This window comes from Odontesthes bonariensis, chromosome 19, assembly GCF_027942865.1.
Source record: "Odontesthes bonariensis isolate fOdoBon6 chromosome 19, fOdoBon6.hap1, whole genome shotgun sequence".
Taxonomy (NCBI): Eukaryota; Metazoa; Chordata; class Actinopteri; order Atheriniformes; family Atherinopsidae; genus Odontesthes; species Odontesthes bonariensis.
Window position 1 is genome coordinate 640,562 of NC_134524.1, and position 27,433 is coordinate 667,994.

The 27,433-nt window shown below is 48.1% G+C and overlaps 2 protein-coding genes across 2 annotated transcripts; one reads left to right on the top strand and one right to left on the bottom strand.

Moving 5' to 3' along the window:
- The first annotated feature begins 12,459 nt into the window (after positions 1-12,459).
- Positions 12,460-17,312, top strand: LOC142369439 (uncharacterized). The gene is made up of 6 exons (XM_075451800.1): positions 12,460-12,623; positions 14,575-14,679; positions 14,839-14,880; positions 16,779-16,808; positions 16,889-17,023; positions 17,103-17,312. Exons 1-6 carry the CDS (start codon positions 12,504-12,506, stop codon positions 17,310-17,312), a joined length of 642 nt encoding a protein of 213 aa, XP_075307915.1. The 5' UTR covers positions 12,460-12,503.
- An 816-nt stretch (positions 17,313-18,128) lies between these two features.
- mepceb (methylphosphate capping enzyme b) lies at positions 18,129-26,031 on the bottom strand. The gene is made up of 7 exons (XM_075450709.1): positions 25,500-26,031; positions 22,539-22,920; positions 21,890-22,441; positions 21,222-21,810; positions 20,929-21,141; positions 20,725-20,833; positions 18,129-18,645 (listed from the first exon to the last, which is right to left on the bottom strand). The coding sequence occupies exons 2-7, from the start codon at positions 22,898-22,900 to the stop codon at positions 18,593-18,595; spliced, it is 1,878 nt and encodes a 625-aa protein (XP_075306824.1). The 5' UTR covers positions 22,901-22,920; positions 25,500-26,031; the 3' UTR covers positions 18,129-18,592.
- Between the last annotated feature and the right edge of the window lie 1,402 nt (positions 26,032-27,433).

Sequence of the window (27,433 nt, forward strand, 5' to 3'; positions counted from 1 at the left end):
TATCCTATGTAAGACCTTAAACTGGATCAATGTCAGACTGGCACAAGAAGAGGTGGAGTTAACCCTGTCAAGGGCACTTTGCCACCATTCGTCTGACAAGGTACCACCGAACTCCTTTTCCCATGAGTTCCTAGTCGCCAGAGGGGCTGATAGTGAAGACAAAATTAATTTTACCACGATTACAATGAATCCACGAACTGCAGGAAGAGACAAAATTGCATCAAGGAGAGTGCGAGGTGGTTTTTGCTGAAAGTTAGGAAAATTACAGCGAACAAAATCTGTGGTTTGAAAGTATCTAAATAAATGAGCTTGTGGGAGGGCAAATTTAGTTTGTAGGTCAGCAAAGGAGAAAAAAAAGTATTTATCAAAGAGTTGATCAAATTCACCAGTCCTTTCTCTTTCCACAGAGTGTATGTTGAGTCAAGTGACGGGGGTGTAAATAAATGGTTTTCACAGATGGGCATTAATGTAGAGAGGGAGGGGATTTTGAAGTGCTGTTTAAACTGTTTCAGGATTCTAACAGTAGACAAAACAATTGGGTTGGAGGTGACTTTAGTTGGATGTACATTACTAGGAGCACATATTAAGGCTGATAAAGAGATGGAGTTGCATGAGTAAGCTTCCATCTGACACCAATCTGTACTGGGGGAGTTATACCAGGTATGAATTTTTTGCAAATTGGCTGCCCAATAGTATGTCCTAAAATCCGGTAGGGCAAGGCCCCCCTCATCCTTGGTTCTTTGCAAAATTGTGTATCTTGCCCTTGGATTCTTTCCTGCCCAGATGAAATGTGAAATAATCTTATCCAATTCTTTGAAAAATGCTTTAGGCAGGAATATAGGTAAATACTGAAAAAGAAATAGGAATTTCGGTAGGACATTCATTTTAACAGAATTAATTCTACCTATGAGCGACAATGGGAGGACGTTTCAGCGTTGAAAATCCGATTTAACCTTTTTAACCAATTCCGCAATGTTATGTTCATACAACAAAGGGAGACTATCGAAGATATTAATACCAAAGTATTGAAAGCTAGTAGAGGCTAAGCGGAATGGTAGTGCTTGAGCCGGGATATTTTCTGTTGAATATTTACTGACTGTTTGTCTATGAAATTAAAACAGAAAAAACTTTGGACTTAAAGGTGACCAAACTAAATTAAACAGAACTCAGATAGTCTCAGACAGGGTTTCTGGTTTACAAAAAACGTCCAAAAATGTAGTTCATCACGGATTTATTCATTTATTTATTTATTTATTATAGTTGGCAGGCAGAACCAAACATGGCAGATTCCCAGGATCCTTCCTGCCTCACCTGTTCACCCACCGGTTGCCTCACCTGTTCACCCCCTGATTGCCTCACCTGTTCACCCACCGGTTGCCTCACCTGTTCACCCCCTGATTGCCTCACCTGTTCACCCACCGGTTGCCTCACCTGTTCACCCACCGGTTGCCTCACCTGTTCACCCACTGGTTGCCTCACCTGTTCACCCACCGGTTGCCTCACCTGTTCCCCCACTGGTTGCCTCACCTGTTCACCCACCGGTTGCCTCACCTGTTCACCCCCTTAATGCCTTACCTGTTCACCCACTGGTTGCCTCACCTGTTCACCCACTGGTTGCCTCACCTGTTCACCCCCTGGTTGCCTCACCTGTTCACCCACTGGTTGCCTCACCTGTTCCCCCACCTGTTGCCTCACCTGTTCACCCACTGGTTGCCTCACCTGTTCACCCCCTGGTTGCCTCACCTGTTCACCCACTGGTTGCCTCACCTGTTCACCCCCTTAATGCCTCACCTGTTCACCCCCTTAATGCCTTACCTGTTCACCCACTGGTTGCCTCACCTGTTCACCCCCTTAATGCCTCACCTGTTCACCCCCTTAATGCCTCACCTGTTCACCCACTGGTTGCCTCACCTGTTCACCCACCGGTTGCCTCACCTGTTCACCCATTGGTTGCCTCACCTGTTCACCCACTGGTTGCCTCACCTGTTCCCCCACTGGTTGCCTCACCTGTTCACCCACCGGTTGCCTCACCTGTTCACCCACCGGTTGCCTCACCTGTTCACCCACTGGTTGCCTCACCTGTTCACCCACCGGTTGCCTCACCTGTTCACCCACCGGTTGCCTCACCTGTTCCCCCACTGGTTGCCTCACCTGTTCACCCACCGGTTGCCTCACCTGTTCACCCACTGGTTGCCTCACCTGTTCACCCACCGGTTGCCTCACCTGTTCACCCACCGGTTGCCTCACCTGTTCACCCACCGGTTGCCTCACCTGTTCACCCCCTGATTGCATCACCTGTTCCCCCACCTGTTGCCTCACCTGTTCACCCACTGGTTGCCTCACCTGTTCACCCACTGGTTGCCTCACCTGTTCACCCACTTGTTGCCTCACCTGTTCCCCCACCTGTTGCCTCACCTGTTCACCCCCTGATTGCCTCACCTGTTCACCCACTGGTTGCCTCACCTGTTCACCCCCTTAATGCCTTACCTGTTCACCCACCGGTTGCCTCACCTGTTCACCCACTGGTTGCCTCACCTGTTCGCCCCCTGATTGCATCACCTGTTCCCCCACCTGTTGCCTCACCTGTTCACCCACTGGTTGCCTCACCTGTTCACCCACTGGTTGCCTCACCTGTTCACCCACTGGTTGCCTCACCTGTTCGCCCCCTGATTGCATCACCTGTTCCCCCACCTGTTGCCTCACCTGTTCACCCACCGGTTGCCTCACCTGTTCACCCACTGGTTGCCTCACCTGTTCACCCACCGGTTGCCTCACCTGTTCACCCACCGGTTGCCTCACCTGTTCACCCACCGGTTGCCTCACCTGTTCACCCACCGGTTGCCTCACCTGTTCACCCACCGGTTGCCTCACCTGTTCACCCACCGGTTGCCTCACCTGTTCACCCACCGGTTGCCTCACCTGTTCACCCACCGGTTGCCTCACCTGTTCACCCACCGGTTGCCTCACCTGTTCACCCACCGGTTGCCTCACCTGTTCACCCCCTGATTGCATCACCTGTTCCCCCACCTGTTGCCTCACCTGTTCACCCACTGGTTGCCTCACCTGTTCACCCACTGGTTGCCTCACCTGTTCACCCACTTGTTGCCTCACCTGTTCCCCCGCCTGTTGCCTCACCTGTTCACCCACTGGTTGCCTCACCTGTTCACCCACTGGTTGCCTCACCTGTTCACCCACCGGTTGCCTCACCTGTTCACCCACCGGTTGCCTCACCTGTTCACCCACCGGTTGCCTCACCTGTTCACCCACCGGTTGCCTCACCTGTTCACCCCCTGATTGCATCACCTGTTCCCCCACCTGTTGCCTCACCTGTTCACCCACTGGTTGCCTCACCTGTTCACCCACTGGTTGCCTCACCTGTTCACCCACTGGTTGCCTCACCTGTTCACCCCCTGATTGCCTCACCTGTTCACCCACTGGTTGCCTCACCTGTTCACCCCCTTAATGCCTTACCTGTTCACCCACCGGTTGCCTCACCTGTTCACCCACTGGTTGCCTCACCTGTTCGCCCCCTGATTGCATCACCTGTTCCCCCACCTGTTGCCTCACCTGTTCACCCACTGGTTGCCTCACCTGTTCACCCACTGGTTGCCTAACCTGTTCACCCACCTAATGCCTCACCTGTTCACCCACTGGCTGCCTCACCTGTTCACCCCCTGATTGCCTCACCTGTTCACCCCCTGATTGCCTCACCTGTTCACCCACTGGTTGCCTCACCTGTTCACCCCCTTAATGCCTCACCTGTTCACCCCCTGGTTGCCTCACCTGTTCACCCACTGGTTGCCTCACCTGTTCACCCCCTGATTGCCTCACCTGTTCACCCCCTGGTTGCCTCACCTGTTCACCCACTGGTTGCCTCACCTGTTCACCCACCTGTTGCCTCACCTGTTCACCCACAGCTCCCTGAAACCAAAGTATTCATGTGTGAAAAAAATAATTAAATTGATTACAAACCAATTTATCATAAACAACTAAAATTAAACAAAAATACTAATTTAGTACTAACTTCAGTTAGCATGTATGCCAAGAATGTGCGGAAAAATATGCTTCTGATGTCAATTCTGAGAGTTTTCCGCTGCAGACTTTGGCTGTGTTCGAAGCCGCCTACTTCTCCTACTATTCCTACTATTCCTACTTTTTTAAGTTCCCGGATGTACACTAGATGCATACTAGATTCTCCTAAATGTTGGGTATGCATCATGAGGTTACTACTCATACTCAAACTACCCAAGATGCAACGTAACGTGACGTCGCCCATCGTCATTTCCTTGCCGCGACCAGGAAAGAAGGGGGTAACGGTGGTGGTGAGCAGCTGATATAATGGTCGCTTAGTCAGTTGATGATGGACACTTCACCTTAATTTTCGCTAAACTTTTTTTTCTGGACTTACCGAATCGAGGGAATTGTTCCCTGTTAATATATTTTGGACTGTAGGCTAGAATAACTTTTGTTGGAATCTACAATACCAGTCTTTTTTTTCTCTCATCGTTTGCTAGTTAACGGTGCTAGCTATCATGGCGGACAAGTGGTCAAGAGAGCAAGGCAATGCCCAAAAAAATCTTTCCTTTACTTCACTCGTGCAAAATGCAGACGACATGGACATTATATCAGCTAATGGACATGCATATGTTCAAGCTGAATTAGTACTACTCCCCGACTCTACTCCTTCCACCCCTGCTACGAAAAAGGGAAAGATGGAACCTACACTGGCCGAGCTGCAAGACAACATCGTGAGGTTGGTAGCAGAAAAACTGGAAGAAAATGCCGAGTCTCTAGCGTCTTTGATCAAGAAAGATGCAGACTCTATTGAGTCGCTGAAAGAGTCTACAGAATTCCTAGCAAGAGAGGTTCAGACGGTTAAAGCTGATGTGATCATTGTGAAGCAAGTTAAGGAGAAGCAGGAGGGCAGAATCGCAAAGCTTGAGGAAAAAGTGAATGAAATGGAGCGACATCATCGCAGATGGAACTTAAGACTGTATGGGCTTGAGGAAAAGGAGGGAGAACATGTGAAGGAGCGTGTTATCGACATTTGCAAAGCTGTAGTCGAGAGCAAGAATGGCGAGGATCTACAATTCCAAGTAGACGTCTCTCACAGGAGCGGCAAAAAGAAACCAAATAAAACGCGTGCAGTCATCACTCGTTTCACATTGAGATCTACGCGGGACCTGGTCTGGAGATGTGCAAAGGGATCCGACTTCCTCAAAGATAACAAGCTGAAGTTTGGAGACGACCTCACCTCCCAGGATAAGGAGGCACGCAACCAGCTGTGGCCACAGATCGACAGGGCTCGCAAAGAAGGGAAGAAGGCATTCTACGTTGGTGCGAATGCCATGATCGATGGTACAGCAGTCCGGGCTTGGGAATGAAACAACCGTTTGATTCTCACTTCTGCAATTTTTAAAGCAGACCTTCAAATGGTCTGCTGTAAGCTTTACTCTTGCTTTACACTTTTTAATTCTGCTTTACACAGTTTTACAACTTATTATTTGCATTTGATGTCAGCTTTTAACTCTACTATAAAGAACTATTCCAATTGCTGACAAAAGTAACCTATATTTTCCTCCGATAGCCTATCTCAGATATCCCCCCCATTCTTTTTTTCTCTCTTCCACTATGACGTTGGTTAATAATGATAGCTCATGGCTCAAGCCATATATCTTCAATTGACACTTTAAGTTGGGCAATTTCAATCACTTCTGAAGTCTCGATTCATAACGCTACTCTCAGAGGTGGGGTTCATCTATACTGGTTCTGGTAGTTCATTTTGTCGACTGGTTCTAGTGCTCAGCACGGCACTTTCTTTATGTTCACTTAATGTTAGGGGTATTCGTGATTTAATTAAGAGGAAAGCTGTTTTCTTATTTTGCAAAAACCTAAAGGCTGATTTTTATTTTCTTCAAGAAACCCATTCTTTACTTTCAGATCTCAAATTATGGAAAAGCCAACGGGGGGATGCCCTCTGGATGTCTTACGGTGATAGCAATTCTGCTGGGGTGGCAATTTTAAAAGGCTCTTTTAAAGGGAAAGTTTGTAAGAGTATATGTGACAACTTTGGAAGATGGATCATACCGTATCATATTTTTATTTTGGGTAACATTTATGGTTACAATGGTTCTGTGAGAAACAGGAATTTGTTTGAAGAATTTGAGGAGCAGATTCTGGCTCTGACTAACACCTTTGTTAATGCTAAACTTATATTTGGAGGAGATTGGAATTCTATTAGTGACCCCCTTAAAGACTGTTTCCCACCAAAACCCATAGGAGGCTCTTACTGTGAATTTAGAAACATATGTCTGCACTTGAACTGCTGTGATATATGGAGAACAAAAAACCCAGGGCAAACAAAGTTCACATGGAATAACAAAGATATGTCTAGAAAATCGAGGATTGATTTTTGGCTTGTGTCAAATGAACTAATTGACAAGGTGACCGAAACAGAAATTAATCCATCAATTTTGTCGGACCACAAGGTTATCTCTCTTTCTTTACAAATGGCTGATTCTACAACTGCACAAAAGTTCAACATGTGGAAATTTAATAATACCCTATTGAAAGATCCTGTGTTTATGGAAACAGTAAAAGATATTGTCACTGATAACTGGAACAAGGCTCAAGAGGAGCAAGTTTTTGGAAAACACTGGGAATATACTAAATTCCAGATTCGAAACATTGCAATTATGAGAGGAAAGGAAATGGCCAGAATAAAAAGAAGTCAACAGGAAAACATTCTTAAGGCGAGTATAATGGCCATTTATGAAGAAGACTCTTTGTGTCAAATGGATGTTGAGAAACTATCAGATCTACAGCTGCAATTAGACAAAATATATGAGAACTTGGTGCAAGGTGCCTTTGTTCGCTCCAGGCGTAAATGGCTAGAACAAGGTGAAAAGAACACTAAATACTTTCATAATTTAGAAAAAAGAAATGCCAGCATTAACAACATACACCAATTAAAAATGAATGATTCTATTTCTGAAAATCCCCAGGAAATATCTGTCTTTGTTGAAGAATTTTTCAGTAAATTATACACAGAGCCAGACCCAACGTGTAATACACTCCCCTTCTTGTCGTCCTTGAGGAATGTTAGGCAAATAAACCAGATACAAAAAAATCTATGTGACCAGAATATATCTTTGAATGAAATTAAGAAAAGTATTGGCCAACTTAAAAACAATAAATCCCCTGGTGATGATGGTATTACAGGTGAATTTTACAAAGCATTACAAGATAACATTGTTGAATTTTTGTTGCAAGTATTTAAAGAAGCTATAGAGATAGGAAAACTCCCTACATCTATGTGCCACGGTCTAATTACTCTGATCCCCAAGCCCAATAAAGATTGCTTATTGATTGAAAACTGGAGGCTAATTACTTTAATTAACAATGATGCAAAAATATTTGCACATATTTTTGCACAACGTCTTGAGCTTTGTCTTCCTTCAATCATAGATGAATCCCAATCTGGGTTTATGAAAGGTAGACATATTAGTACTAATATTAGATTAATTTTGGATTGAATTGATTATCGAGAACTTTTAACTGACAGCAGTTTTATTTTATTTATTGACATATATAAAGCTTTTGATACAGTAAGACATAACACGTTATTTGATGTTTTAGATTTGTTGGGGTTGGGTCATTTCTTTAAGAAGGCTATAAAAACTTTATATAGTAATTGTAATAGCTTGGTGAAACTCGGTGAAACTCCCGGCGAGGGAAGAAAAATTAATGTCAATACTTGAAAAGTTCCTTGACAAATAGTTTTGTTAATTTGTTCATGGTTCATTGTTCGTTTTTATATTAAAAGTTGAGGAGTCGGGGCGGTCGGTGGCGTAGTGGGTTAAGCAGCCGCCCCATGTACAGAGGCTTTAGTCCTCGCTGCAGCTGGCCCCGGTTCAACTCCCGCACCGAGCAGCCCTGTGCTGCGTGTCTTTCCCCCTCTCTCTGCCCCCTGCTTCCTGTCTCTCTCAAACTGTTCTGACATTAAAGGCATAAAAAGCCCCCCCCCAAAAAAAGGAGTTTGGAGTGTCAGTGTCATCTGATTCTTTTAAATGAAACAGGAGCAGAAAAGATTAGATTCGATCATAGCACAGGAAGCACATCATCGTTTACGGTGCCAGTATTACATCTACACCGGATAGCCATGACCAGGATGAATAATAACCTTCACAGACAGATTAATAGCAAATGCAGTATTAGAAAATGTTTTATTGCACATTTACTAGACTGAACCACCCACCATACTTTGCCCTGTCTGCCAATCCTGTACTTTACCCGTTTCCACCTCTTACGACTTGGACGTGGGCTTGGATTTCTAACTTTTTACAACAGGGTTGAATACAACAAGAACATAAACTTCAAACTGAACTCCCTGTGTATTTACAAATTAACAATAATCGTGTTCTTGCAGAACTGTTGGGGCAGATAATGCAGCTGCAAGCCTGTGCCTGAGGTTTTCCCCAGACTGCTGGATTGGCTCGGGACCTTCCTCTCCATCGCCATCATCACCACCATCTTCCTCTTCCACAGGCTCAGGCTCCAAAATGTCCCCATTTCCAATGCAGAGGTTGTGGAGGAGGAAACAGTGGAACGTGGGGACTCACCCTGCAATATGGCCCTCTTGAAGCCACCTGTAATATATAATATGAATGAACAATATGATTTTTACAGACAATTGCTTAAGTATATGATGCTGTGAAGTAACTATATTGTTTAAAATGGGATGTATTTCACTTATTAATTGATTAATTATTTATTTAACTTATTAAACTTTATGAAATAAATCAATTCACAACTTTGTTGCTCAATGATGCCCATTTTTCAATCCAATTTTCAGGCAGTAGGGTATGTTATATTGCGTTCCATTAGCTAGCTCTCTTTAGCTTTATAGGGAAACAAAGTAAACTTACATCTGAGAGCAATCCCCAGTCGATTGTGAGCATGATGTACCGAAGACGGCGGGCCGATCTTCGTCTCAGAGCTGACAAAACTCTCCGGTAAGGCATTTGAACGGTCAAATTCCGTTAACGGGACGAGAGCAGTCAAAACAGCATAACCGGAAGTGCGTTAGCTCACTGCGGCTAGCTTTAGTAGCGCCGAATTCGTGGGAACAAAATTGTAAGTAGCCGGTATTTTGTCAGGTTTTCAACACGTTGGGGATCTAAACGACTACTTTCTCTCCTGAAAATGTTTCAAATGTTGCTAAAGTTTACAGAGTTTAGAGCTTAAGAGAAATCAGCTTCAGGCCGGCTGATTTCGGCTCGGGCAGGAGCGAGATGCATTGTGGGTAAACGCTCTGCATACTGTCTGATCGATGAGTATGTAGTATGCAGTATGTAGTATGCAGTATGTAGTATGCAGTATATAGTATGCAGTATGCAGTATGTAGTATGCAGTATATAGTATGCAGTATGTAGTATGCAGTATGTAGTATGCAGTATGTAGTATGCAGTATATAGTATGCAGTATGCAGTATGTAGTATGTAGTATGTAGTATGCAGTATGCAGTATGTAGTATGCAGTATGTAGTATGCAGTATGTAGTATGCAGTGTGTAGTATGTAGTATGCAGTATATAGTATGCAGTATGTAGTATGCAGTATATAGTATGCAGTATGTAGTATGCAGTATGCAGTATGCAGTATGCAGTATGTAGTATGCAGTATGTAGTATGCAGTATGGAAGTATGCAGTATGTAGTATGCAGTATATAGTATGCAGTATGTAGTATGCAGTATGTAGTATGCAGTATGCAGTATATAGTATGCAGTATGTAGTATGCAGTATGCAGTATGCAGTATGTAGTATGTAGTATGCAGTATGTAGTATGCAGTATGCAGTATGCAGTATGTAGTATGTAGTATGCAGTATGGAAGTATGCAGTATGGAAGTATGTAGTAGGCGGTTTCGAACACAGCCTTTGTGTCTTTGTGGGCGTAAGACTTGTTGCAGACTAACTATTTTACTGGAGCACATTTATCTACGCATTTATTTACGTTTCAGGACCGTTTTTGTTGGAGTTTTATCTTTCCTTAGAATACTCCGTGACTTTATAGGTGACTTTGACACTTTTTTGTATTTGCGACTGGTTTTACATAAGTGTGTCCACAGTTCTGATTGTATCTTGGATTGCCATACATACCCTTAGCTTTCCAACGGTATATACATATGTAGGTACATATAAAGGGGCGCTGAGGAAAACCCCAGATTGGCCCTGAAGTATGCAACGCCCCGCCGGCGGGACATAAAAACTTTAAGGGGTTAGGGTTAGCTAATAATGACGCCATCTTTAATCCACTGTTGATCTGAAACATGAAGAAGAGGAAGCATGTAGCAGATATGTTGTTCATGTTCCTTTCATGCTGGTGAATCCTCAGGAACATCTGACCTTTATGCACATATGGAAACGGGTGAACTGTGAGAATTCATATTCAATATTCATGTTCATGCCTCGACCAAAGTGCTGCACAACTAAAACAATGTTGGCAAAACCATAGAAGTAGGAAAACAGTCAAAACAACACAGCCAAAGTTTACAGGTTTAACTCCAAAGTGTAAAAATTTATCATGTTTTTGGGTGAATAATAAATTTGTCCATATTTCCAGAAATGAGAGCCGCTCCTTCCAAAGTGGGATGGATGCCGTCTCTCCTCATCAGACCAGGTTTTCTCCAGAAAGATTGCCAATTATCTCTGTAGCCCACGTTGTTTGCTGGACGCCATCCAGACAACCAACGATTGCAGGAGGACATGCGGCTAAACATGTCATCACTGCTGCAATGCTTTTATTTTATGTAAAGCACTTTGAATTGTTTGTACATGAAATTTGCTATATAAATAAATTTGATTGATTGATTGATTGATTGATTGATTGATTGATTGGTCAGATTTGGCAGGGGTCCAGAGAGTCCCACATTGTTTTGGCAAAATTACACACCGATGCAACATTAATTTTAGTGACCTCCGATTGGCGTAACCGGGTGTTATTACGGCCGACGTGAATAACTATTTTACCATATTTACGTTTATCCTTAGCCAGCAGTTTTAAACAGGATTCTATGTCGCCCGCTCTGGCCCCTGGAATGCATTTGACTATGGCCGCTGGTGCCTCTAATGCCACGTTTCTGACCATAGAGCTGCTAATTACCAGGGTTTTGTCCTCAGCGGGTGTGTCGCTGAGTGGGGAAAATCTGTTAGAAGCGTGGACAGGTCGATGGTGAACAACGGGCTTGACTTTAGAGCTATGCCTCTTCCTGACAGTCACCCAGCCACGTTGTAATCCTGGCTGCTAGGGGGAGGCTAATGAAGCTAGCTACACTAGGTGGCTCCACACTGGCTAAAGGGGCCTAGCTCGCTATCGGTTGCTAGCGTCTTTCTGTTCTCTCCTAGCATCCTTCTGTTCTCCGCTAGCTTCCTTCTGTTCTCTGCTAACTTCCTTCTGTTCTCTGCTAGCGTCCTTCTGTTCTCCGCTAGTTTCCTTCTGTTCTCTGCTAACTTCCTTCTGTTCTCTGCTAGCGTCCTTCTGTTCTCCGCTAGTTTCCTCCTGTTCTCTGCTAACTTCCTTCTGTTCTCTGCTAGCTTCTTTCTGTTCTCTTCTAGCTTCCTTCCGTTCTCTGCTAGCATCCTCCTGTTCTCTGCTAGCTTCCTTCTGTTCTCTGCTAGCTTCCTCCTGTTCTCTGCTAGCTTCCTTCCGTTCTCTGCTAGCATCCTCCTGTTCTCTGCTAACTTCCTTCTCAGCTAACAAGCCGACTGATTTCCATTAAAATGCTAACGTGAAATGTTCCCCTCGTGTTTGTTCCGCTCAGTGGACTCGATATGTGAACTGGCTGCTTTCTGCTGAGATGCTGTAGCATTAACGTTGTGCTATCGTGCTAAGCTAACTGGCTTTTACAATGGACACACTGTTTAGTATTTTCTCTTTCTTTGAAATGCTCCCAAACTTTAGACAACACTCCAGTGTTGTTTCTCTGTTGTTATTAAATATTTACAAGTCAGTTTAAAAAAAGAGGAGCTCGTCCACTCTGATCCCGTCGGTTTGATTTGTGGCCTCCCTCTGCCGCACACAGCTGGTGTTTATCCGGCCTGTTGTTGTGCCTCCTGTTAAATCGCAGGGTTTTCCTATGGACTTCTGTATGGAGGCTCCAAAGCTGTAAATCCCGGCTGTGAAATGTGTTTACTGTCGGCCGGGTGAGTTGTTGACTCTGTGGTTCACCGCAGCTCCATCAATCTGCCTCTGAAATCCTCACGTGCACACACACACACACGTGCACACACACACACGTGCACACACACACGTGCACACGCTGTAAATCAGCCTGTTGTTGTTTGTGGCGGCCCGTCAGTGGGAGGGGGGGGGCGGATTGAGGGTGACACCATGACTCACTTCCTGTCAGACTCACTATAAGAATCTGAGACCCGATCAGAACCCGTCAGACTCTCCAGAACCCGTCAGACTCTCCAGAACCAGCACCGGGAACCTTGTGGACCAGGATGTTTATGTTCCTGCTGATCATCTGTCTGCTGGGTCAGAACCGGGCCGCTCCTGTGATAATGGACCGAACTGATGCCGGCCTCCAGCTCCTCCTGCAGAACCAACTGGACCCGTCAGCGGTGAGTCCGTCTCTCCCACCACACGAACAGAACCAGAACCAGAACAGGAGCACTTTTCTCTGCTCAGACCAGATGTTTTCAGGGATAAAATGAACATTACAGCTGTTACCATGGAAACATCTGCAGATATTCACCTTAAAGCTGCTCAGAACTGAACTAACTCTGGTTCTGACTCAGATTCTGGGTTTATGTTCATGTTGGAACATGTTTCAGTGAGTCTCTGCAGCTGTTACCATGGAAACATCTGCAGATATTCACTTTAAAGCTGCTCAGAACTGAACTAACTCTGGTTCTGCCTCAGATTCTGGGTTTATGTTCATGTTGGAACATGTTTCAGTGAATCTCTGCAGCTGTTACCATGGAAACATCTGCAGATATTCACTTTAAAGCTGCTCAGAACTGAACTAACTCTGGTTCTGACTCAGATTCTGGGTTTATGTTCATGTTGGAACATGTTTCAGTGAATCTCTGCAGCTGTTACCATGGAAACATCTGCAGATATTCACTTTAAAGCTGCTCAGAACTGAACTAACTCTGGTTCTGCCTCAGATTCTGGGTTTATGTTCATGTTGGAACATGTTTCAGTGAATCTCTGCAGCTGTTACCATGGAAACATCTGCAGATATTCACTTTAAAGCTGCTCAGAACTGAACTAACTCTGCTTCTGCCTCAGATTCTGGGTTTATGTTCATGTTGGAACATGTTTCAGTGAATCTCTGTAGCTGTTACCATGGAAACATCTGCAGATATTCACTTTAAAGCTGCTCAGAACTGAACTAACTCTGGTTCTGCCTCAGATTCTGGGTTTATGTTCATGTTGGAACATGTTTCAGTGAATCTCTGCAGCTGTTACCATGGAAACATCTGCAGATATTCACTTTAAAGCTGCTCAGAACTGAACTAACTCTGGTTCTGCCTCAGATTCTGGGTTTATGTTCATGTTGGAACATGTTTCAGTGAATCTCTGCAGCTGTTACCATGGAAACATCTGCAGATATTCACTTTAAAGCTGCTCAGAACTGAACTAACTCTGGTTCTGCCTCAGATTCTGGGTTTATGTTCATGTTGGAACATGTTTCAGTGAATCTCTGCAGCTGTTACCATGGAAACATCTGCAGATATTCACTTTAAAGCTGCTCAGAACTGAACTAACTCTGGTTCTGCCTCAGATTCTGGGTTTATGTTCATGTTGGAACATGTTTCAGTGAATCTCTGCAGCTGTTACCATGGAAACATCTGCAGATATTCACTTTAAAGCTGCTCAGAACTGAACTAACTCTGGTTCTGCCTCAGATTCTGGGTTTATGTTCATGTTGGAACATGTTTCAGTGAATCTCTGCAGCTGTTACCATGGAAACATCTGCAGATATTCACTTTAAAGCTGCTCAGAGCTGAACTAACTCTGGTTCTGCCTCAGATTCTGGGTTTATGTTCATGTTGGAACATGTTTCAGTGACTCTCTGCAGCTGTTACCATGGAAACATCTGCAGATATTCACTTTAAAGCTGCTCAGAACTGAACTAACTCTGGTTCTGCCTCAGATTCTGGGTTTATGTTCATGTTGGAACATGTTTCAGTGAATCTCTGTAGCTGTTACCATGGAAACATCTGCAGATATTCACTTTAAAGCTGCTCAGAACTGAACTAACTCTGGTTCTGCCTCAGATTCTGGGTTTATGTTCATGTTGGAACATGTTTCAGTGAATCTCTGCAGCTGTTACCATGGAAACATCTGCAGATATTCACTTTAAAGCTGCTCAGAACTGAACTAACTCTGGTTCTGCCTCAGATTCTGGGTTTATGTTCATGTTTTTCACCTTATAAACTGCGTCACGTCCCTTTAGTTAAACAGAAACGTACAGCTCTGTTCATGTTCACAGCTTCCTCTGACTCACCTGCTGAAGCTCCAGTTTGTTGTAGTTTAATTCAGAGCTTCGTTGTGTTTTCGCAGCCCACTCCCACTCCTGACGTCCCTCAGCGGATGACATCATCATCATCATCTTCATCCTCCTCCTCTTCGTCATCAGTTTCCTCAGAGTCCAGCCAGAGTTTGGAGGTCAGTGGGGGGGGGGACAACTTAATCTGATGAATGTGTGAATGAGGTTTGGTCCTGCTCACATAACGTGCTCCTGTGTGAACCATCGTACTACATTACCCACAAGCCTTAGCAGCAGCTGTGAGGAGTCTGAATCCAACCCCTGACTTATCTCCACAGGCTGTCCAGCTGCAGCGAGCCCCTCAGGAGTTGGAAGACACGGTAATGTGTTCAAGTTTAAACTACATTAAAGGCCTACAGAAAGCTGACGCTACACCCAATACATAATGATAATACATACACAGAGGAACAATAATGATCATTGGACTCTACACAAAACATTTCATAAACGCATGAAAATTTGCAATTTTGAATTTGCCGCTTGGAAATCCTTCCTGGAATTCCAGACTGGGGGCGGGGCTTCCGTGTGACGTCACAGGTGCCATGGGTTTTCCTGGCTACCGCTATTAGTATGCTTGTTGAGTGGTGAAGGCAATAAAACGTTGGGTTCAGTGCAGTTTTTATTAGTAGATGTACGAAGTGCTGTGGGTGCGTGTGTTGCACCAGCAGCTCACACCACCGGGGACAGAGGAAGCAGAGAGACCTGGCGGAGAGTGGAAATCTCGGCAGATCGATCATCAAGAGCGCCGACGTGGACATTTCAGGGCAACCATCCCGCGGTGTGTCCACTCTCCGCCAGGTGGATTCCCCCTGAGCGTCCGCACCGCAGGGAGCTGAACACGGCGGGATGGCTCCGGCTGATTTCACCAGAGAGGAGGCAGGCGGACAGGGAGGCACAGACACAAGACCGCGGGTCTCTCTGCTTCCTCTGTCCCCGGTGGTGTGAGCTGCTGCTGCTGAGGGCAACACACGCACCCACAGCACTTCGTACATCTACTCGCAATAAAAATTGCAATGAACCCAATGTTTTATATTTCCAAGCGACGTCCCGCGGCACACATCGAAATTTGCCGTGAAGAAGCTGTCCAGGTCTGGCAAACTGCTGGCTTCGCTACGAGAACTACTGGGGGTTGTTCCAGCAGCTGGCACTCGCGACGTCACGCACCTGTCGTTCCAGTTTGCCAAATTCGAGTCAAATGTGGTGATAGTTTATTGGGCCTAATCAGGACTATCCAGGGGCCTAAAATTATTTTAAAATCATAAAAAAATTCCATGGTATATAAGGAATCGATCTGCTATTTCAGTTTTGTGCAAAAAAAAAAAATCACCTTTCTGAAGGCCTTTAACCACAAGCCTTAGCATATTACATACTACATACTTATCGATCAGACAGTATGCAGAGCGTTTACCCACAATGCATTTCGCTCCTGCCCGAGCCGAAATCAGCCGGCCTGAAGCTGATTTCTCTTAAGCTCTAAACTCTGTAAACTTTAGCAACATTTGAAACATTTTCAGGAGAGAAAGTAGTCGTTTAGATCCCCAACGTGTTGAAAACCTGACAAAATACCGGCTATTTACAATTTTGTTCCCACGAATTCGGCGCTACTAAAGCTAGCCGCAGTAAGCTAACGCACTTCCTGTTATTTTCACAAAATAAAATACCCGTTGCCTTTTATCATAGGGAAAGCCATTACCATACAATTGGTGCTTTTGTTTTGAAAACAGGAAGTGAACCTACCCTCGTTGTAGCTAGCTTGAAACTGCCGTTTTGACAGGAAATGACGATCGGCGACGTCACGTTACGTTGCATCTTGGCTAGTTTGAGTATGAGTAGTAACCTCATGATGCATACCCAACATTTCGGAGAATCTAGTATGCATCCGGGAACTTCTCGCTTACTCAAACTCGCTTAGTAACTCAGAAAGTTAGTAGGAGTAGTAGGAGAAGTATGCGGTTTGGAACACAGCCCAGGTAATGTGTTTAAGTTCAAACTACATTACCCATAAGCCTTAGCAGCAGCTGGAAGACACGGTAATGTGTTCAAGTTTAAACTACATTACCCACAGGCCTTAGCAGCAGCTGGAAGACACGGTAATGTGTTCAAGTTTAAACTACATTACCCACAAGCCTTAGCAGCAGCTGGAAGACACGGTTATGTGTTCGTTTAAATGACCTTTCATTGTGATGTCACAATGTCCTGATGATGTCACTTCCTGCAGGCCGCGGAGCAGGTGGACTCATCGCAGGAGGTGAGCCGCCGCCTCAGTTCAGATCAGGTTTGAACGGACATGGTTGGTCACATGACTAATGGTGCGTGTGCGTGTGTCAGAGCTCGGAGCTCCTCCCGCCTCCCAGCAACTCCACCAGCAGTGGGCGGGGCCTCAGCGAACTGGTTTCACTGGGACAGGGGATGCCCGAGCGAGAAGAGGGAGGCGACAGCGAGGACGAGGAGCGCCCGGATCAGGTGACGTCACCGTCAGGTCACATGACATCACACTTTATCAGGTGACACGTTTAACTTGGACCCTCTGACACCGCCCCAGGCCATTATCCAGGGTCAACACGGCAACACCAACCAGACTTCTGAAGTGGGCGGGGCCACAGGTGATGTAGGCGGGGTCACAGACGGCAGCCGGGCGAATGAAGACACGTTTCCACAGCTATCTGACGACAGCAGGGAGGGGCCTGACGAGCTGACCTTTCACCTGCCTGGTTACCACGGTGACGAGGCGGGGCTAGAGCTGGGGGTATAGCAGAAGCCACGCCCCCTGTTCTGACTTCATCATGTGTGGAAGTTTGTTCAATAAAGTTTTAGCTGATTTAGCTGTTTTTCCTTCATGCTCCCGTAACCACGCTGCACCTGCTGCCCTGAGCGGGCCCGGTTCTGACCCGGTTCTGACCCGGTTCTGACCGGTTCTGACCGGTTCTGACCCGGTTCTGACCGGTTCTGACCGGTTCTGACCCGGTTCTGACCCGACTCTGCTGGTGCTGTAAACTCTGGGAGGACGAATGTCTCCACTATCTGACCACCGAGGATCAGAGCGCCGTCTTATTCAGAGTCAGGATTTAACCGGGTTAGCGTCAGAACATCCAACACCAGGAGAGTCCAGATGTTTCAGAACATCGGTCTTCCTTCATCGGTCTATTTCTACCCCCTACCCGAACCAGGGTTTGAATCCCATTCCTACTTATCTCTACCTCTTCTAGCCTCCTGGAGGTGTCGTGGGCCCAACTAGACGAAACACTGATGAAAGGAGGTTTCCACCTGATGACATGTTGGTCAGCACTGCTCACTGATCCATATTATAGGGAATTATTCACTGAGTCTGGTCCATTTTTTTCTTTAGCACAGGTTTCTTGTGTTTACCTTGAATCAGGTATCCATCCAGATGTTTCAGAACATCAGTCTCCCTTCAGGTACCCGTCCAGATGTTTGCTGCATCAGGTTTTCCAGGTGCCCCCAAACCTTCCCTCTCTGAGCCTTCATCGTATTAACACCTGGTATAACATGCATTTGGGTATCAGAGAACACATTTATCTGGTGTAACATACATTAAGAACATGGAGGAGCAGGTGCTGAATCAAATAAAACCGGTCAGATCTCAGATTGATCGGTTATCGATCGGTTATCGATCAGCATCATTACGGTCAGATCAAACTGAAACATTTTCTGAAAGCAGGTCAGTTTATTCTGAAAAAAGCACAAGGGGGAAGTTTTATTTTAAAAAGAAGAGTCACTTCCTGTCTGCAGCCACTGTCCAATCAGAGTCAGGTCACATGACACTGAGCTCCAGCTCTGAGCCCCACTGAGCGCGCTCAGTCCGTCATCATCACCTCCTCGTGTCATTGGCCGGAGATGCGGCCGCACGTTCGCCGTGAGTAAAAAAAAAAAAAAAAAACACAATCCTTAGAGGCGCCAGGCTCGTGTCAGCCAGTCCCGCGCTCAGGAGGAGTCCCACTGTCCAATCAGACGGAGCTCCTTCACTAGTGGAAACAGGACGCCTCGGCACCGCGGTCACGTGTTCCGCTGGGCTCACTTCCTGTGGGCGGGGCCTTTGTGGAACAGGTAGATCGGCCGCTGGTTACCTGGAAAGAAGAAAAGGTGCTTTTACTGATCAAAAAGACCCGACCAGAACAGTGATGTCATCAGTGATGTCACCATCTCTAAGGCCGATTTCAGACCAGAGCGTGGCGTGGCGGCAGCGAAACGACGGCAGTCTTACGCCGGTTATCAGGCGGTGTGTTCAACTTGGCTTTTCACACCGGACAGTCCGCGGCCGCGGTAGTTCCGCTCCAGCCCTGTCTGCAAATCCCACAGACTATGTATTTAACTGCGCATATAGATGCAATAACAATAATAATAATAATAATAACAATAATAATAATAATAATAGTAGCTTTTTTCTAAGAGGGGGTTGGGGGAGGTGTCTCTGAGACAGAAGCTATCTGGCCACTGTTGAAAACGCCGACAGTTACCACCAGAGACTTGTTCAGCAAAATGGGTAAGTTTTGTCTTTGCCTCTCCGAGTTGACTATTTTATAACTCCGCAGTGAAGTTTTACATTATTGGTTTATTATTGTTGATAACTTCATTTCATTTATGTTACTCTAGACCATCGTGTTTACTTCGACAGAAGAAGAGCAGCAGCGCTCCTTAAAACCGGTGGGTGGTCATCACCGTTTCAATAAAAAGTTCGAAGACATGACTACATAGCTGGTTTAATTTCCCCATTCATTTCAACGAGACACCGCCGGCCGCTGCCGTCCAAATTCCGCTCGAGTTCTATTTTCCAAAAGCAGCGCGGGACGGAGGCGTCTCCGCGCCGCTACCGCCCGACTACCGCTGCGTCGGTGTGCAAGGACAGATCTGTTTCCATGTATTTTCACCTCCGCCGGTGAAAATCGCTTCCGTTCCGCCACGCTTTGCCGCCCTGGTCTGAAATGGCCCTAACAGTCTCATGCAGCAGTGATGTCACCGGTGATGTCACCATCTCTAACAGTCTCATGCAGCAGTGATGTCACCAGTGATGTCACCATCTCTAAGCAGGTCATGCAGCAGTGATGTCACCAGTGATGTCACCATCTCTAAGCAGCTCATGCAGCAGTGATGTCACCGGTGATGTCACCATCTCTAAGCAGCTCATACAGCAGTGATGTCACCGGTGATGTCACCATCTCTAAGCAGCTCATACAGCAGTGATGTCACCAGTGATGTCACCATCTCTAACCAGCTCATGCAGCAGTGATGTCACCATCTCTAACCAGCTCATACAGCAGTGATGTCACCGGTGATGTCACCATCTCTAACCAGCTCATGCAGCAGTGATCTCACCGGTGATGTCACCATCTCTAACCAGCTCATGCAGCAGTGATGTCACCGGTGATGTCACCATCTCTAACCAGCTCATACAGCAGTGATGTCACCGGTGATGTCACCATCTCTAACCAGCTCATGCAGCAGTGATCTCACCGGTGATGTCACCATCTCTAACCAGCTCATGCAGCAGTGATGTCACCGGTGATGTCACCATCTCTAACCAGCTCATACAGCAGTGATGTCACCGGTGATGTCACCATCTCTAACCAGCTCATGCAGCAGTGATCTCACCGGTGATGTCACCATCTCTAACCAGCTCATGCAGCAATGATCTCACCGGTGATGTCACCTTCATTTCTAAGCAGCTCATGTAGCAGTGATGTCACCGGTGATGTCACCATCTCTAACCAGCTCATACAGCAGTGATGTCACCGGTGATGTCACCATCTCTAAGCAGCTCATGCAGCAGTGATGTCACCGGTGATGTCACCATCTCTAACCAGCTCATGCAGCAGTGATGTCACCGGTGATGTCACCATCTCTAACAGTCTCATGCAGCAGTGATGTCACCGGTGATGTCACCATCTCTAAGCAGCTCATGCAGCAGTGATGTCACCGGTGATGTCACCATTTCTAAGCAGCTCATGCAGCAGTGATGTCACCGGTGATGTCACCATCTCTAAGCAGCTCATGCAGCAGTGATCTCACCGGTGATGTCGCCATCTCTAACCAGCTCATGCAGCAGTGATGTCACCGGTGATGTCACCATCTCTAACCAGCTCATGCAGCAGTGATGTCACCAGTGATGTCACCATCTCTAACCAGCTCATGCAGCAGGTGGAGCTCACCTGAGTGCCTCAGCAGCCTGTAGGAGCTGAAGCCCACGCTGTCCGTCAGGTAGGAGGTGAACTGCTCTGGGCGGAGCCTCAGACTCTTGTAGTTACGCAGCGTCGCCTCCTGAAACACAACGTGCACGCTCATGAGGCTGCTGACTCACCTGAGGCTGCGCAGGTGCGTGCACGTGTACGTGTGCATGTGTGTGTCTGTGTTACCGAGGCCCTCTTGCTGTGGACGTAGCTGCTCCACGGCTGCGGCTCCAGGATGAATAATCCGCCCGGCGACAGGCTCTGATAGGCTCGTTTGAACAGCCTGGCCACGCCCCCGTCACCCGCCTGCAGCTGCACCCACTTGGTCACGCCCAGACACACGATGACGTCGTACCGGCCCCGCCCAGGCCACGCCTCCTGCTCCGACACGTAGTCGCCCTGTGGGAGGAGTCACAACAACGATGCGGTTACCACGGCAACGGGCTGAGCACCAGCCGGAGAGAGAAGGTGGAGCTCACCTGGATGAAGGTGACGTTGGCGGGAAACCTGGAGGAGGAGGACGGGGGGGGCAGGAGGAGGAGGGGGGCAGAGAGAGGCCCCCGAGTCACCCTGAAGGAGAGGGGGGAGGGCAGGAGGGAGAGGGCCCGCTGGAGCTGCCCCAGCTGCTGCCCCGCCCCCTCCTGCTGCCCCGCCCCCTGCCCCAGGTCCTCCTGTAGCCCTGCCCCCTCCTGTTGCCCCGCCCCCTGCTTCCTCTCCCCCACCACCAGGTCATGTGACAGGAAGTGCCTGATGTTCTGCTTGGCGGCGTGGACCAGTCTCCCGTCTAGCTCCACCCCCAGGATGTGGGCGGGGTTAAACCTGCGAGCCACGGCCAGCGTCATGTGACCGGCGCCGCAGCCCACGTCCAGCACCGCCTTGTCTCTGAACCAATCGGCTTCCAGGAGGCGGAGCCTCGGGTCCTCCTCCACGCCCACCCGCCCTTCGTGCTGGTCGCCATAGAAACCGTGGTAGCCGTAGTAACGGCAGTGGTTGCCGTGCTGGTATCTGTGCTTGTCCTTCTTCTTCTTCTGTGGTGGGCGGGCGGAGCCCAGCAGAGGTCCTCCACACCTACGAGAGCCACAGAGGTCACATGACCGCACGGTCCAATCAGATCAGCGCGCTGCATCACACCCGGTGTAACACTCACCTGCCGGCTTTAGCCCCGCCCACAAGAGGCGTCTGAAACTTGGTTGGCAGGGACGCGGTCACCACGGCGACAGTGTCCGCCGACCTGATCGACGTGGTGCGGCGCCGCTTCCGATGGCGGCCGTCGCCCTGGGCCCCGGACTTCTGGGCGGTGCCCTGCGGCGGGTGGGTGTGTCTCCTGGGGAGGATGGGGGGCGGGGCCACGTCGTCCCGGCAGGTGATGGCCGTGTTGAGCTCGCAGGACAGCGGGGACGTGCAGACGCCGCCCTCTATGGTCAGGGCGGGAGGCGCATCGCCCGAACGGCGGAACAGCCGGGCGGGCACCGCCTCCTTCTCCGCCTCGCCTGCGGCCCCGCCCCCTCCGCCGTGGTGGCGGTACCGGTGTCTCCGCCTGGACTTCAGGGGCGACAGCAGCACCCCCGCCGCCCCCCCGTCCTGCCCCCCCCCCTTCAGGTTCAGCGGGTCGGTGATGTCACGGGGAACCAGGATCTCTACGGGGTCTCTGCTGCGCGACGGCAGGGGTGAGCACTTCGGCGTCTCCTGATTGGTTGCCCTGTGGACAGTTAGAGCAGAACCGGGTCACATCAGCACCTACACACGTGCACGTGAGCGTGCACCAACACACGGACACAACCTGATCGCCGCCTCACCTGTTCACGTCATCGTCCAGCAGCGAGTTGAGGTTCAGCGGGTCGAAGATGTTCCCGCCCATCAGGAAGTGGCTCGGCAGCACGGGCTCCGTCTGGCTGTCGCTGTTGGCACGGCGACGACGCTTGGCCACGCCCTTAAACCCGACCCCCATGGAGAAACGCCTCTTCCCGATTCGCTGAGCAGGCGGAGGCGGGGCGTGGAGGAGGGGCTGGGTGGTGCCGGGCGGCTGGAGGCCGTTTTTAGGACGGACCAGGGGGCGGGGCTTAGCCAGCTGCGACTGCTCCGATAGGCCGACGGGGACGGGGAAGATGGGCACCTCGGCGGGGAGGACGGGCTCTTTGTCCAGCGACATCCTGATCATGTTCCACCAATCACAGCAATCTGCGGGCAGCAAGGGGCGGAGTCAGTGAGACCGGCAGGAGGCGGGGCCAATCAGATCCAACAGGATCAATACATGAAGCAATCAGCTGATCAATGGATCAATAACAGAGGTCACTTCTTCTTCACTGTAACAAAACATCAGATTTAACAGTCATTGATCATTTCAGATGTTACAGGTCTGTTACCGACCATGTGAGGTCGCCCTGCAGGACTGTTACAGGACTGTTACAGGACTGTAACAGATCATGTGAGGAAGCCCTGCAGGACTGTTACAGGTCTGTTACAGGCCATGTGAGGACGCCCTGCAGGACTGTTACAGGACTGTTACAGGACTGTTACAGGACTGTTACAGGTCTGTTACAGGTCATGTGAGGACACCCTGCAGGACTGTTACAGGTCTGTTACAGGCCATGTGAGGACGCCCTGCAGGACTGTTACAGGTCTGTTACAGGTCATGTGAGGACACCCTGCAGGACTGTTACAGGTCTGTTACAGGTCATGTGAGGACGCCCTGCAGGACTGTTACAGGTCTGTTACAGGTCATGTGAGGACACCCTGCAGGACTGTTACAGGTCTGTTACAGGCCATGTGAGGAAGCCCTGCAGGACTGTTACAGGTCTGTTACAGGTCATGTGAGGACACCCTGCAGGACTGTTACAGGTCTGTTACAGGTCATGTGAGGACACCCTGCAGGACTGTTACAGGACTGTTACAGGTCATGTGAGGACACCCTGCAGGACTGTTACAGGTCTGTTACAGGTCATGTGAGGACACCCTGCAGGACTGTTACAGGTCTGTTACAGGCCATGTGAGGACGCCCTGCAGGACTGTTACAGGACTGTTACAGGTCTGTTACAGGTCTGTTACAGGTCTGTTACAGGTCTGTTACAGGTCTGTTACAGGCCATGTGAGGTCGCCCTGCAGGACTGTTACAGGACTGTTACAGGACTGTTACAGGTCTGTTACAGGTCTGTTACAGGCCATGTGAGGTCGCCCTGCAGGACTGTTACAGGTCTGTTACAGGCCATGTGAGGACACCCTGCAGGACTGTTACAGGACTGTTACAGGTCATGTGAGGACACCCTGCAGGACTGTTACAGGTCTGTTACAGGTCATGTGAGGACGCCCTGCAGGACTGTTACAGGTCTGTTACAGGTCATGTGAGGACACCCTGCAGGACTGTTACAGGTCTGTTACAGGCCATGTGAGGAAGCCCTGCAGGACTGTTACAGGTCTGTTACAGGTCATGTGAGGACACCCTGCAGGACTGTTACAGGTCTGTTACAGGTCATGTGAGGACACCCTGCAGGACTGTTACAGGACTGTTACAGGTCATGTGAGGACACCCTGCAGGACTGTTACAGGTCTGTTACAGGCCATGTGAGGACGCCCTGCAGGACTGTTACAGGACTGTTACAGGTCTGTTACAGGTCTGTTACAGGTCTGTTACAGGTCTGTTACAGGTCTGTTACAGGCCATGTGAGGTCGCCCTGCAGGACTGTTACAGGTCTGTTACAGGACTGTTACAGGTCTGTTACAGGTCTGTTACAGGCCATGTGAGGACACCCTGCAGGACTGTTACAGGACTGTTACAGGACTGTTACAGGACTGTTACAGGTCTGTTACAGGTCTGTTACAGGCCATGTGAGGTCGCCCTGCAGGACTGTTACAGGTCTGTTACAGGCCATGTGAGGACACCCTGCAGGACTGTTACAGGACTGTTACAGGTCATGTGAGGACACCCTGCAGGACTGTTACAGGTCTGTTACAGGCCATGTGAGGACGCCCTGCAGGACTGTTACAGGACTGTTACAGGTCTGTTACAGGTCTGTTACAGGTCTGTTACAGGTCTGTTACAGGCCATGTGAGGTCGCCCTGCAGGACTGTTACAGGTCTGTTACAGGACTGTTACAGGTCTGTTACAGGTCTGTTACAGGCCATGTGAGGACACCCTGCAGGACTGTTACAGGACTGTTACAGGACTGTTACAGGACTGTTACAGGTCTGTTACAGGTCTGTTACAGGCCATGTGAGGTCGCCCTGCAGGACTGTTACAGGTCTGTTACAGGCCATGTGAGGACGCCCTGCAGGACTGTTACAGGACTGTTACAGGACTGTTACAGGACTGTTACAGGCCATGTGAGGACGCCCTGCAGGCCTGTTACAGGACTGTTACAGGACTGTTACAGGTCTGTCACAGGTCTGTTACAGGTCTGTTACAGGACTGTTACAGGCCATGTGAGGACGCCCTGCAGGACTTTTACAGGACTGTTACAGGCCATGTGAGGACGCCCTGCAGGACTGTTACAGGTCTGTTACAGGCCATGTGAGGTCGCCCTGCAGGCCTGTTACAGGACTTTTACAGGACTGTTACAGGCCATGTGAGGATGCCCTGCAGGACTGTTACAGGACGGTTACAGGCCATGTGAGGACGCCCTGCAGGACTGTTACAGGTCTGTTACAGGCCATGTGAGGACGCCCTGCAGGACGGTAAACCCTAAAAAGTTCCCTAGAGATGCTTTGTTGACAGAAACAGCTGAAGCACCAATAACCATCACTGTGGGGTCCTTCATACTCACCGAGTTCTGCAGCTCTTCACTTCCACCTCAGCGTGGCTGTCTGTTGGTTGTTGTGGCCAACTCCCCCTCCCCCATACCATAGGGAAAAAAGGCTTAGCCACGCCCCCTCCGCTCACTCCACCAATCCCGAAGTGCCGTCATGAATAATTCAAACGCCACAAGAAACAAACAGTTAGCTTCCAAAGCTAGCTGCCTTCGGCTAACGCACACACCCCTTTAAAGAAAAAAACAAAAACAACGCAAAAACCCACGCTGTGCGTGAAAACGAGCACGCGCGAAGCTCTGCGCATGTAAGCTTGCGTGTGCGTGAGTGTGCGCGCGGGCCGTTGGATCGCAACTTCCTGAAAACTTGCAGAGATTTGACCGTGACACGAAGCTAACGGTTAGCTAACGGTTAGCAGCCCTCACCGCGAGCCGAAGCCCCAGCCCGCAGATTTATAGGCCAACAGCAGGCCCGCGCGAGCGACTACACCACTGACCAATCACGTGTGGGCCCGAGGTCCGCTCGCTCCCACAAGCAGCTGTACGATTGGCTGCGGCCCAGTGAGGGCGGGAGAATGGCCTAAAGCGGAGGTGTCCGGAGCCGCCGCCTGACTGAAAACACAACCAAAGCCATTAAACTAATTTAACGGTGAAAAGTTTCGCTTGCTGGGTGATATTTAGTTCCTGGAGGCGTTAATACTTTCGGATATTGAGCTCAATAAAGTTATTACAAACTAAGTTCTGGTGTATTGCCTTTGAATCTCACTTTGTTGATGAATAGGGGAGTTTTTCTCTTGCCGAAAGTATTTTGCCCTGACGCTGTTCTTACAGGAAACACAAACTCTAAACATCTAAATATGCCGACCCCAATATATGGCTGTGGGGGCGGTCAAATACGCGAATGGGCCAGTGCCTGAGTTGGGTTTTTTTGGTTTTAAATTTAAAAAGAGTTTAAATAAAATTGAATCCTGAGAGACAAACTGAGGGTAAAAAGAAGTTTTTATTGAACTGTGATTTAACTGTGACGTTTAAGCACATCAGCAGCTCAGTGTTTGTGTGTGAAAGTTTTAACACAGCTTCCTCATTCCCAGAGGAAGCTTCGGCCTCTGCACCATACAGGACCCAGTTTATGGTGATCAGAATACCAACCCTGCATTTTCACAAATCAGAAAAAGGTTTCACAAATCCCAAACAAGGTTTTAATGAATCCACAGCCTCTTTAGAATAATGAAAGCCAGATTTGACCAGTCTAACTAATGTAGTTTCCATACAGGACCCAGTTTATGGTGATCAGAATGTAAAAAAAAGCCATTTTCTCCGTTCCTCAGCTGTTTTCCACCCGACTCACCTGAGCAGGTATCAGGTAGCTTTGAACTGACTTCTCAGGCTTATTTATCATAATTATTCCTAATATTCTGGAGTTTTCCTGAGAATCTGATCTCATGTTGCGGAAAAAGAGAAAGCGCTGACGTGTACGCCATGTCCTCTGTGTTCACGTGAACTCTCATGTTTTAACATAATAATTCAGTTTTACTCCAATTTTAGTCTTCAGCTGAAAACAAGTACATCTGTAAAAGGAAGAATGACTGAATACAAAAGTACGTAAATTAATTAAAGAGTGACGTATAATTCAGAAAATAAAACAGTTTTTTTATGATATAATTTATTTCAGTTTATGTTCATTCATACTTTTCAATAAATTTATTAATTAAATTTTTATCTATTTCTTTTTTCTTAATGAATTAATGTTGTTACACTGAGCCACAGAACCTGCTTAATCCAGGTAATACATCTACATTCGTTACCCCAAATCTGCATGGAAACTCTCAGAGGATCCAGCTGGGTTTGGATCCCTCCTGCATGGAAACTCTCAGAGGATCCAGCTGGGTTTGGATCCCTCCTGCATGGAAACCCTCAGAGGATCCAGCTGGGTTTGGATCCCTCCTGCATGG

Excerpts from the sequence above, each read along its gene's own strand:
- LOC142369439 (XM_075451800.1), top strand. The coding sequence starts at position 12,504 with ATGTTTATGTTCCTGCTGATCATCTGTCTGCTGGGTCAGAACCGGGCC. Across the intron at positions 14,680-14,838 it reads AGTCCAGCCAGAGTTTGGAG|GCTGTCCAGCTGCAGCGAGC; the intron begins GTCAGTGGGGGG and ends TTATCTCCACAG. Across the intron at positions 14,881-16,778 it reads CTCAGGAGTTGGAAGACACG|GCCGCGGAGCAGGTGGACTC; the intron begins GTAATGTGTTCA and ends CACTTCCTGCAG.
- mepceb (XM_075450709.1), bottom strand. The coding sequence starts at position 22,900 with ATGATCAGGATGTCGCTGGACAAAGAGCCCGTCCTCCCCGCCGAGGTG. Across the intron at positions 22,442-22,538 it reads CTGGACGATGACGTGAACAG|GGCAACCAATCAGGAGACGC; the intron begins GTGAGGCGGCGA and ends AACTGTCCACAG. Across the intron at positions 21,811-21,889 it reads GGCGGGGCTAAAGCCGGCAG|GTGTGGAGGACCTCTGCTGG; the intron begins GTGAGTGTTACA and ends TGGCTCTCGTAG.